Source organism: Pomacea canaliculata, linkage group LG2, assembly GCF_003073045.1.
Source record: "Pomacea canaliculata isolate SZHN2017 linkage group LG2, ASM307304v1, whole genome shotgun sequence".
Lineage (NCBI taxonomy): Eukaryota > Metazoa > Mollusca > Gastropoda > Architaenioglossa > Ampullariidae > Pomacea > Pomacea canaliculata.
The window spans coordinates 5,638,888-5,651,792 of NC_037591.1; the positions used below are offsets into that span (position 1 = coordinate 5,638,888).

Consider the following 12,905-nt stretch of genomic DNA (forward strand, 5'->3'; position numbering starts at 1 on the left):
AGGGTATGTTTTTTGTTCTGCCAAGCTTCATTTTGGTCACGTGTTTGCTTGTTTTTATTGTAATAGACTCCCGTCCTAGGTGAGATAGTTGCAATTGGATCTTCCCCTCTCCTCCGCAGCTACCAGAGCAGTTGTTTTCCGTTTTTCAGTCTGTGTTTCGCTCTTGACTTCACAGTTGCAGCTGTCAAGTCGCTTCACAGGTGCGGTACATCAAATACCGGTTATAGTATACATTCTCACCTTCGCACGGCAAAGAGTTCGCTGGATCCGCTAGGCTGGCAAGATAAATTTGCTTTATGGTGTGGTCGGAGTCATGAGGTGTCGGGGTCAGCTACAACTTGTTGCCAACTAATAACACTGCACGAGCTCCAGGCATTGCCTTTACATTTCTTCCTCGTGAAATATACTCCTCGTCTGGTTATCGTGGTCAAGATGCATCGCCGGTTATCTTTTGATGATTTGGCTGTGGTCAGAGCTCGTTGTACAGAACTAGCAAGACTAAATCACGGGAAATCGTCCTGCAGGATGTGACCTGAGGGTCAACTTGTGCCTTATCCTACCTTTATCCAGGGAGGCATACTGTAGGTCGCTATTCCAGGAGAAACCAGTTCGTGTTCAGACAAGGAACCTTGTACTTGATGGAACGGTAAGTGTCGTCCCAAACAATTAAATTTTATAGCACCGTATAGCAAGTGAAATCCATTAGGACCCTTTGTAAAGGCATAGAAAACTTAATGTTCAGTTTTTCAAATTTCACGAGAATAATTGTCTCATGGTTCCCTTTGTGTCGATGGGGCGCTGTCCGGTATCAATGGAGATCGGCTGTCCTGGGTTCAGATCTCGTCTCTGGCCATGCTGTTCTTTCCCTGCATATATCAGTTGTGTATAAGGCTAGCTGTTTTGCAATGATATAGCCTTAGCTGCTGGTTCGCCATAAAACACCAATCATCCCACCCTCTCTTATTGTGTCGGGCCAACCCTCTTGACCACTTTCAGAGTTTTATCGTCCTGTCGGGAAATGAAATCTTTTTACGAGTTTTTCATGATTCTAGGAAGAGACACTTTCAAATAAAAATAGTGTTCTTTATTACAGTGTTCTGTATAACATTTCAGAGTTTTGATAAAAATTGTACAATTTTAACTGTCTGGGATAGCAAAAATAAATTGTGTGAGACAGAGAGAGAGAAAATGATAGAACTTATTTTTTAAGTCACTTTAAATTGTCAGACAATAACTGACAATAACAGACCAGCTCTTATCGTTGAATAAAGAACTGTAACATTATCTCGACGATTGAGAAGCAGTAGTTACACAAAATTAACACCGGAGTCTCTCTATGGCTTCTCTCAACCACCGACAGTCAAACGAGTGCTCTCTCTCTCTTGCCACTGCCAGGACATGCTGTACCAGAGCCTCGAGCCTGCAAGAAGTCTTGGAAGGGGGGAGGAAGAGGAGGAGGAGGAGGAGGAAAGAGCTTAGCAGACTGAGTTCTTGGCAACAGCAGACCTCGGTCGTTCCGCACATAACGGCGACGCAAATAGTCGGAAGACATTCGCTGCTTTTCCACATCGCCATGTTTTACCTCTTCGGTCCTTGTTCCTCGCAACAGAACTCATTTTTATTCGCTGTCTGGCCCTTTTTTTTGTCTGTTACTTTTTCGATTTCTTCGCGTAATGTGGGGTTTCCAACCGAAGTTACAGGCGGTTGTGAGGCGTCCCCTGTTGTTAAATAACCTCGTTCGCGAGGACGATGTTGTTCTCGCGATACTTTAATACTTTGCCTCGGTTCACCGAACCATTCAGATAATTTTCTCAGCCAACTATGATGGTCCAGATGCTTGTTGTTAAATCGATTGTTTTTCCCAAATTACTTCTCAGTTAAACCAACTGACACAACCAGCCTAATCCTCCATAAACACAATGAGATGAATAACTCGGTTGGCTGAGATAAGCATGTATATAATTCATTGGTGAATAAGATAAAGTAAGCTTGTTAAGGGGCAGAAGCTCATCTCCAAGTTAAAAAAGGGAGATAATTCGGTTTTAAAGAGCTTCTCTTATGAAATAAGCTAAATTAATGAATAGTCAGATATGGTTTAAGGCCGGTTCTTGCTGTGGTATTGAAGTTAATAAGAAAAACACACGATAGTCTTCTTTTTTAGTTTTATCACTGTCAAAACATTTTCTGGGTTTGAAACTGCTTTTTTTCCCACTAATTCAATTAGCACGAAGAGCTACTTATAGAGGGGCACATACAAGTGTACATGTGCCGTCCTATTTACTAGTGGATTAGTTTTATCTATATTGCAGGGATAAACCAGGCTTGCGAGGGGATTACCTGTCTGAACTCCCTAGCTTAATTGCATTTCACTCCCCTCTAGCACCTCATTCTTCGTCTTGTCAGTTTAATTTACAACCAAAATCACAACAAGCAAAGTAGTTACAAAATTTTGACCAAAAAATCCCCAAACATATTAAGGGAAAGAAAAATTTCAAGAAAAATGTAAACAGTAGTTTGATGAAATTCCGTTGCATATTCCGTTAGAGACTACAGCGGGAAAACATCTCGCAGGCGCCGTCTTGCAAGCACGAAGCATCCGGGTCCTTCTGTGTTGTTTACACGTCAGGGTCAGCAAAGGTGTCGTCTGTTGTTTCCTCCATTCGCCACCTAATGCGGCATTTTTCAGCCCTTTGTGTCGTTTTTCAGTCGTTCGCCTCATTTTTCAATTTCATTTTCATCCCCTCTAAAATCGCCGCGTGCCTAGCCTCACGATCCAATCTTCTCTCTCATCTCCTGTTTTTCTGTCCTGCGATAATTTTTTCTTCTTCTCTCTCTCTCAGATCAGCCATTGCTGCTGTTCCACAAAACACACACTTTCGGATGTGGAAATATAATTCTTTCTCACTGACATCACGGGCAAAGCAAATTAGGTTTGCATGTTGGAGAAAATATCGAGAGGATTGAGGCTCGATGAAAACAGCTGCTGGCTCTCAATGTGATCCTACCCTGCGCCCCATTCTTTTTTTTTTTTAGACATGGACCCCGGCATCCCCCTTCCCCTTTTCTCTTTCCACATCGTCGAAAAGAGAATGTATCGATCTGAGGATCTGGCACAAGGAAGACGGGCTGCAGTCTGAGACCCTTAGCGAGGGGAAAAAAAGCGAAAAGGGTTTCGTTGATGATGGAAGAGCATTTTACTTTCTATGCCTGCGATTTCATTACAGAGCACCGTAGAGCTGCTTCGTCTTAATGAAGTGCTACTGGGAGCAGATGAAGTCAGCTTTGCGTTCTGAATGGGTTGAGGTCTGAACAGATTATGGCTGGACAGGGTCTGGTGGGGTTCTTGTCGAGAGAGGTCTAGATGGTGAATAGGGATTGCCATTTGAAGAGCGATGCTGGCTCCATACTCCTTGTGCGTGGATTCATGTCAGCGCCAGTATAAAACTTGTCACTCTGATCGATTTCAATTTGTACAGACAATTCTTTTTTCTAGAAAACTCTTTTCCCGATTTAATTCTTGAAAAAAAAAGAATATCCTTGAAGCTAATGAGTCTTTGTTGTTTACAGTCTCTTTCTGCGTTGTTGTTGTTGTTGTGTCTGAAAATGGTGTGACCCTAACGCTAATCACATATAACTGATTACAAAATGTTAATTAAAATTACTTGATGGGTGAAAAATAGACATTTGGATTGAAATTTGCGCAACGATTACTTAAATCATCTTTTTTTTCTCTCGGCGCTGTCTTATCGAGCAAAGTCGAGAAACTGTTAATTAGCACCTTCCACTGGACAGAGCAAAACATAATATTCATATATCAAAAGTCAATGGGCATTATCATGCACAGGTAACAGGTAACTAGGCACGCAGATACTGACAAAAAAGGGAGAGAGGATCCAGTCAATGCCTGTATTACATTTTTATTCAGCTAGGGGGAAAAAGGTCAACGTGATTGATAATAGGATGAATCGGAATAAAAATGAAATCCGCACTGATTATTACAACGATTGCAGGAGATTTATATGAGACCGTTTGCCTAGGCAAAACCCATCATGACCTTAGTGAGTCACGGGAAACCTTTAAAAGATTCATGGACTAAAAATTTAAAAAAAAATGCTGTTTCTATGGTTACAGGTCATGAACTTATGCGCTGCCCGTCGGATGGAGGATACAGGTGCCAGCAGTGTGGGGGGTTCTCCTTTCAACCCAACGAAAACTGGCTGGGGGATCGATGCCGTCTCAGGTAAGACATTGGTGGTTGACCTTTGACCCGGAGGTCCGTATCGGCGTGGACTCAATTCAAGACTGACAGCATGACGTGCGACCGAGTCGACGAAACACTCGTTTATCGAGCGCAGTTCACAGAGAGGCGGAAGAGTCAATGTTTGTAGCCAATGTTCGACCTGAACTTTCAAATGTTGCGTGCATCTGGTAACAGCTTGCTGCTGCTTTGTATTCTCGTCATCAGGAGTTTTCGATCGAAAGTTGTTGACAGACAGTAAAACACTCGGCAGCCTGTTGACCAGAAATAAGAGGTGAAAAGTAACAGCTAGAAAGAGAGAGAGAGTTAATTTTTTTTTTTTTGGTGGTGTTTAGTGAGTCGTGCATGTGGGTCATTGGGTGCATACCCCTTTCCACTATCCCCAACGACTTTTCTATAAATAAAATACACTCTTCATACTTTTTCACCCCGTAAATGCTGTAAAAGGGATTTTGTGTATTGCATACTTTTCTGTGATAATGTTTTGCACTAATTGTTTCGATTGTTTATTTTGGGAACAACGCGTGCTTTGTCTCTAGTTCCAAAATCCATAGAACTGCTTCACGGATGTTGAGAGGGAACTGCATTATTTACTGTTTCACGGATCCCAGCCTCCCCGCCCCTTACATTGCAGGTCATCATTTTTCTGCCCCCCACCTCCAATCCTCCAGTCCTTCCGCAGTTCCGGTTCCTGTTGCAGAGCTTGAAGTATGGATGTCGAAGGATCGATAAAATTTCCGTTAGTCCCTGGAGTCATCCGTTTTGATGCTGACCAGATGGGCCTGCCACGCTGGGCTGGTACTCCTGCCAAGCCTCGTCGTTCATCGCTTTATCCGATGTCCCATCTTTCTTCCTCAGTCCATCATCATTTATTTATACCTTCTTTTTCCCTAGCGACCTCACTATTGTCTTACATTCAAGTGTCTGTTCAACACATTGTATTTATTTTTTTTTTTTCGTGGCGATAAAATCCCTTTTCCTGGTATCTTCGGCCTATCTTTTCTCTGAAGTTGTACTGCGAACTCTTCATTTACTTACAGGAGTACGTGGTGTAGTTTTGGATGACTCCTCTCTCAACCGAAATTGCCCTTTCTGTGAATGCCTAAGTCGGAAAACACTAACTGGCAGCCTGCCTTCAGACACCGTGTCGGGGCCCCTGCCATTTTCTCTTTAGTCTCTCGCACGAATCGGCACTCAGCACAAATCGCTCCGTTGCCATGCCAGTCACGCGCCCAATCTCACAAGACGCTTACAAGGCTGCCATGCCCACAGGGTTACCTGACCTAATCGCGCGCCAAGTGTCGCCGCCACTCCACGGGGCTTTGCTTCTGGCGCCCCGCAGCACGTGCGGGGATCCCGTTTACCATGGCAATGCACCGCGGAATCTCGCGGCTAGCGAGGGTTTGGCGAGAAACCGCGCCTTCGCGTTCCTCAACCCTCTCCCCTTCCCTCTTTTACCCTCTGGTCAGCATGAACTGTTTGACAGACTCACCCTCCGGAATTGCCGCTTGGGTTTTCCCGAACGTCCCCTACTCGCCATGTCACACGTGGTGATGATAGTGCAGCGAGAAGGGAGGGGCGTGGTCGCGAGGTTTTGCCCGGCGACATCCACGCATAGCAATGAAAAAAAAAAAAGAAAAGGGAAGGAGAAGTTTATACTTTGGCCAAGAGATCGAAGTGTTGCGGAGGACAAGCCTCTCAGGCGGGTTCTTGTACAGAACGATTCAGAATGTAGGCGATGACAAGCTCACTGAGACATTAAAACAAGATGAGCTGTTTAGGTTTGTGGGAAGGATAAAACTAACGAAACATTTACAACACCACACCTATGTAGGTATTCGAAGGAGGCAAGCGGGAAATATGGTGCTGATGACCATTTCTTAAGACCATTAAATAAACTTTCACACATTTAAATCCAGAAAATAGGCACAAATATAATCTTCAAAAGTTATTTGACTATTCGTGCTCAAGTGAACTGTAAAGAGTTAATCAAACATTCAGATGAATGTTGTTTTCATGCATGTGTACATTAATGTGTTAAAAAGAGGGTGGATGTGTTTTCTCTAATAAATCCTGCTTCGAAATCAAACGCTTACACTGTGTCTAATCCTCAATTGCTGTTACAATAAGCACTCAAGATTTTTTTTACATTTCTCTCAAGAAGCACTCAAGATGTTGTTTTTACACTTTTCTCAAAAAATGAAGGATTTATACTAAAAGCATTGCAAAAGCACCTCGACCGGATGTAGCACGTGACACGAAAGCCGCAGTAGACGCTCCCGCCAGGTAGAGGCTCGCGTCAACTTTATTCCTTCCGGCGACATCACTTCCTGCCGCGCCATAGCATTTCCGTATACTTCCGGCTCATATTTCCAATCGACTAACACCGTGAAGCTGCTGTTATCGATTCTTTTCTGCATCGTTACAACCATCGCAGTCTTCTGCATGTCGATGCACCTGGTGAACGAACATGCGCGCGCTTGCGTGTGTGAGAGATTAAAAATAAAAAGCTCTACGATCAACGTGTAAATTAGTAATTTTAAATACTGGTCTTGTAAGTATGGAGATCAATTTGCGATGCTCAAATTATTGATAGATATACAAGCTTGTCTTTAAAGCTCATTTGTTTACTAGTCATATATTATTAAACACCACACAAAAGTAGAATCTTATCTTCTTCTAATAATAAAAATATTCCTTTTTGTCTGCCGATGTCGATAAACGTTGACCATGTGACTCAAGTTGTCTTAGTGCAGAAGTGGTGAGAGGGGAGGGAGAGGAGGAGTCAGGGCTTTAAGACACCAGCAGAGACTAGCTGTGAGTAATTTTTCGCCTGGCTTGTCAGCAGTCAGCCACAGCTCCTCGGCCTTGTGATCATAGAGCGAGAGCGCCGAGACCTCCTGTAATCAAACAATCCCATGATCAAAGTATCAGCGGCTGCATTTGTATCTCAAGGCCCGCGGCTGAGTCTTGCTGGACGGAGGACCAAGGAAGGGCAGGCAGGAGGAAGAAGGAAGGAGGTGGCTCACAGAAAGATGCGATAGTGGCGGACCAAAAGCGCAAAGGGGTCACGTGACATGCGTCCTGATGTGTCAGCCCATGTCTGGAGGCAAAAAGTTGATATGCACTGAACGCCACCGTGGTTAAAATGGATTATTTCATATTTTAACCCACAGCTGTCAGTTTGAAAGACAACACTCAGTGCCTTTCAGGAGTTTCGGAAGACAGTCCGAAGTGTCTAAAGTATAGAAAAGAAATAAATAAATTACTTCTTTCACAACATCTAAACGAAACAAGCATTTTAGGCCGCTCTTTTAGTTAAGAAAGAAATCTTTGCAGTCTTCTTTTTGTCGTCAGGGCGCAAAGGCGTTTCCTAGCGAAGCTTCTGGCAAGCTGTGTTCAATAAGAAAGGACCATTACTTAGCTCGACGAGCAATTCCCTCCCTTGCGTGTCGGTGAGGTTCTGTGTAAATGCCGAGCGCTGCGGTGCTCGTGCCTGTCAGATGGCATGCCATTAGAAGACGGATAGCTGGAAACTAATGGACAGTATCAGCTGCTAGAGAACAAGAGGGGAGGATGCATGCATCTAGAGAAAAAGCTCCGCTTAATAGGGAATAGAACCGAACGATTGAAGAACGGGCTTTCAAGGTGCTTAAGTGGAGAGAATCAGACTTGGGGGATGCTGGGTGGGTGTGGGAAGGACCACCCTCAGGACCACCCTCAGGACCTTAAGAAAGACGATTTTAAAAGATTTTCGCAGGAAAAAAATCATGCATGACAGCATGAGCGTGTGTTCGTATACACGGCTTCAGGGAGGGGTTTGATGTAAGAAAAAGGGTCGCAGTTTTGAGGGAGAAGAGAAAGATATATAGTTTAGGGCAAAGACCTTTGGAACTGGAAGAGACAGAACAGTTTATATCTGGAAAAACGAGGTTTAGGAGTGGGAGAAATAACATGAATCAGAACAGGCAGGTACAGGAAACAGCACTCATTTTCTTTTTGTAACAGCAGAAGTTTCCTTCATCACGAGAGTTTCCTATTTTTCAAAGTGCCTTTTTTAAAAGCAATCCGAAACGTCTTTCGAAGTTATTTTTACCTGGAGAACCATCTTTCAAACAAGTTTTGTAAGTGCCGAACAAGTAATTACCATTAATTTAAATGGCAATGCCTCGGTCTCCTCAGCTGGCACTCCAACATTCTACCAACTGCAGCTGGAACACCAGCTGCAGCTAAAACATTCACTTCAATCATCGTCTCCACTTGCTGCACACCACACCATTGTAGTCAGATACTGATGGAGCAAGCAGGCGGACTTCTATCACGGTTGTCCATTAACATCTGCCTGAACTTTCGTTGACACGGCTTCTAGAAAGTTCTTTCTTCCATTTGTCTCGACCAGTGCTGGCACGAGAGTCTTTATGTCAATAGTTGTCTTGCAGTGTTGTTCGGCCTTCTCCATCATGTTTAAAAGCTAGGTTGCATTGATAAACTTGCCTTAAACAAAGAAACATGCACCAACACGAGCGCTGGCATTTGCAGCGAGCTCACTGTGTCCACCCACCCACAGCCACCCGAACCCCAGGAAGGAGAGAGGAGGAAGTGCAGGGAGGCAAAGACTTACGGAAAAGTTTCTCTCCTGTGGCACTTTGTGTTGTCAGTTAATCGAAATCGTGGCTTGAAATTTTGCTGTGCCCTTTGCCCCTTCACTTCTAATTGCAGTCTGGCTCAAGAGGTCTTGTACCTTCAGGGTGGATTACAGTTAAATGTGCCGGTTTAGTGGGTACTCCGTGGATGTGCTTTTGGGGCCCACTCTGCACAGCATACTGCCTGTATATCAGCTTTTAAAGTTAGCTTTTAGTCTTAGCTTTACTCTTAGTCTCGATAGAATCCGAGATAAAAATACAACTTAAAAAAATTTCCAGTAAGCCGGTTTCAAGTTCCAAGTAAGATAGTGCTGTTTTATTCCATTATTCTTTCTTTCATGCACACGGGCACATGCGAAAGCATTTTGCTGAATGTAAAATGTTTTTATTTTGTTTGCACCTTAGACATAAACGTCCCCGTGTTGTTTTAGTTACCACAGTCTGTGTATAAATACATTGCTGTTGGGAATTATTCTGCATTTCTTTTAATTTATTTTTTGCAGAGAAGATTGATTTTTTCCCACTAGATTATAGATTTTTGTGTAAACTGCTTTTAGCCTAGCACAGGAAATAATTTAGGCAAATCAGTTTCTAAATACAACTTATCCGTAAAGCAGAGTTTCCTGCCTGATGTATGTGGAAATAAGCTTGAGTGGGCATTGGCACTGACACTGGCACTGGCACTGACACTGGCACTGACACTGACACTGGCACTGGCACTAACAACTACCTCACAGCTTCGTTTCCAAGCATCAGGCATGGGGGAGACTACTCTGCCGCCTTGTCTTTCCTCCCTTTAACTGGTCTTGACAGACCTCCTGCTTCTTAGACGATCACACCAACGAAAATGTGGAAATAGCAGATACTAAAATGGTCGACGAGTTTCCTCATGGGATGATTAGAAACATACTTGCATTCGTTCTCGTTCTTTCTCTTTGAGACTATCTCGTTCATTCTCGCTACTAGCTACAACTCCTCCCGTCTATTACTATCTTATTTATTTCATTCTGGTTTTATTTTTCCATATCCCACTGTGTTTCCTCTCCGTCATTCTTTTTCTCTCTCACACTGTTTATCCGTTCTTTCGCTGATTATTTTCTTCCTTCAAGTGCTTCCGTATTTGCGTGCTTTTTTTATAAGAGAGAGAGGGGGGGAAGAGAGTGTTCGGAAGTGCACGAAGGAAGGAGAGAGCGTCTTCGCATCTCTGTCTTCTGATAATATCATTTTCAATGTTTACTCAAAGAAAAGCATTTATCACTCCATTTCATGCTCACTGGTAGACTCCTGTCTTTCGAGAAGGCCGAGCGAGCAGCATGGCGAGGTTGTGAAGGAAGCTTGCCCTCACCAACCTCATCTCCATCAGCCGCTCGCCTGCACCTGTTCCATCAACACAAACACTAAGTCGAGCTCCATCGAGACAGCAGGCTCCTCCATTGCGCATCAGCAGGCCCCCGGCTGTAGCAGTGGGGCTGACAAATAGTCCAGTTTTTTTTTTTTGAAAAATTAGAGTGGTTGCTCTGCCAGAAATGACTTATCCAGCACTCCAACGCATTAAGAAAAGAATCTCCAAATTTTCAGTAGGGCGTTTAGAACATAATCTACATTTTTTTATGAATTATTGCAGAGTTTCAGTAGCAGCAACAGGAGTTTTACATCAGTTTGTTTTCACTGTACAAACAAAAGATCTCGTGTCTACATTCTGTTACATTTTCCGTAAGTCCCTGACGATGAAAGAGAGGCAAAGAGGAGGGAAAGGGGAGTCATATCGTTGTACTGTTACCATACTCTGGGGGTTACGGGGTTAAGTACCTACAACCAACCCACCTACCCCTTTAACAACAAGGACCGATAATTTCAAGGCCGACAACTTCGAGTTGCCTTCATTCATGCTCCATCGGTTTTACTAGATCCTCTAAAGGAAAGTAACAAGATTTATTAATTAATGATGGAAAATTCGTGCAGGAGGAAATTAACTCGAATCGAACTGTCGTGCAAGTAGGCTTTCATTCTGATTTTATTCATTTAACCGAGCCTTTGCGAGAGTTAACTGCGCTCAAGAGATCTTCAGACAAGGAGGTTATTAACACCTGTAAATCGAGCACCTGCGGCCGTCGTGTAAACAGTCTCCGACTCTATGCCGGGCTTTAAATAGAGTTGGAAGAGCAGTCCACTCACCTGCCTTTCCTGTTTTCTCAAATTTCCCGTAATTTCCGTAACTGCTCGTTTATTTATTTTATTCGCGTGCCCAGGATAGCGATGAGTGGATGGCTCGGGCCTTTCGGCGGGTGTCGGGATGTTTTGTTTCTTCCCCTTCTTCTGCTTCCCGCCTGAGTTATGCACATAGCAGGAGGTGTCGCGCGAGTGGATCCGGAAACATAAATACTGTGGCTGATGTTTTGTATACCTGGCCTGCCTGACGTGCATGTCACTGAAACCTGATCAAAGATGATGTTCTTCACTTTCCTCTAGCCACAAGCTCGGAGTCAGTAGTATCTTGGAAATGTTGCAGCAGCTGACTGCAGATTTTTTTTTTTTTTTTTGAAGTTAGAGTTATCTTTGCCAAGAATAGCGATGTCTGTGCAGAGCTGTAAAAGCGTCCACCATTTCTCTCCCTTTGATAAACGGTGGATTCAGGACAGTCAGACTTTTGACCTGCGCATCCATCAGTGGCACGAGGACCCAAAAAATAAAATGCTAAATTTTAAAAGGCAACTTGCAGTTAGACAAACTGACCCATTTTCCCAACAAGCTTCATTTCCTCAAATGAAAAAAAAAAAACCAACAAAACATCAAGAGGCTGGCAATTAAAATTTATTTTTAAATTCACTTTAAGGAAGTCAAAGGTTTTATATTCTTAGTTTCGAACAAAGGCTTTTGTGCCATGCGAAACAATTGTTGTGGCTAATTACGATTAGAAATTTTGTATCGGACAAGTCATAAATTAAGGAAGAACATTTTCTTTTGAACTCACGGCAATACTAAGTTTTTTTTTACTGACACGTTTCAACACCATGTAAGTCATACGTCTGCGTGAGCTCTGAACTTTCGACTTTATTGTTGCTGGGTTTTTTTTAAGTTGTCTTTCTACAATTAGTAAAACAGGCTTGAATATAACCGTGTTCAACAAATAACAAACTCCTAAAACCGAGCGAAAATGAGTTTGCCCGCTTCTGTTTGTTTCTTTGTGGCGAAGCCATAACCTGGGAGACAGACCAGACCCCGCGTGCAAGTTAACTGAACGAGCGTGAAGATGCGACTCGCCGCATCACTTATCACTGCGAGCAGGCAGCTATAAGTCTCTCTTTATCGCTTCTGTTATTCTAAGCACCCTTATTCCTGCCTCCCAAAGCCAGTACCTTTTGGAGAAAAAAACAACATTTCGTTATCACCACGTTATCTCGCGAATTCCCGCGAGAGGAATAGGGCGGGGGGAACCGAAGACAGAATTCTGCAGTTTACATCGCCTAATGGTCCAGACATCAGAGTTAGTGCAGTGTGAAGACGCAGGCAGGCAGCTGCTAAATCGGTTCCAAATCGTCTGAAGACTTCCAGAGCTCTTTTTAAGAGAAAACACGAAAGTTGTTATTTAATTAGCGGGTTTATCCACGCGGCCGATGCTAAGAGGAGGGGATTGGGGTGATTGGGTCTAGTGATCGTAGGGGTGAACGCGAAGTGACAGGGTTATGTTTAGTTTAAACTATGGAGAGACCTGGCAATTTATTGCACAGATAAAAGTTATTCTGATGATATTTTTAAGTAGGCAAATACACTTCAGATGATTCCCTGGAGATAAAGTTTGCGCTTCGTTCAAAATTTCACTCGTTCAGAATAACTCTAAAAATAAAAACTGGGTAGTAGCATCTAAAATGCTGAAGTCTTGGGATGGATATAAGACTAAATAATTATATTTGCAGAAACATACTGCAGCTTTTTGAATAACTTTTTTATTGTTTAAATCAAATCTCCATGGGCAGAAAACAGCGCCGGACCTGTGAGATTAATTA

At 43.2% G+C, this 12,905-nt stretch overlaps 1 protein-coding gene across 1 annotated transcript in view; it reads left to right on the forward strand.

Annotated features, from left to right (window-relative positions):
* Positions 1 to 12,905, forward strand: part of LOC112557748 — a 109,432-nt gene that overhangs the window by 80,614 nt on the left and 15,913 nt on the right. Inside the window, exon 3 of the mRNA XM_025227763.1 lies at positions 4,132 to 4,240. Within this exon, the coding sequence (XP_025083548.1) occupies positions 4,132 to 4,240 (109 nt within the window). The remainder of the gene's footprint in view (positions 1 to 4,131; positions 4,241 to 12,905) is intronic.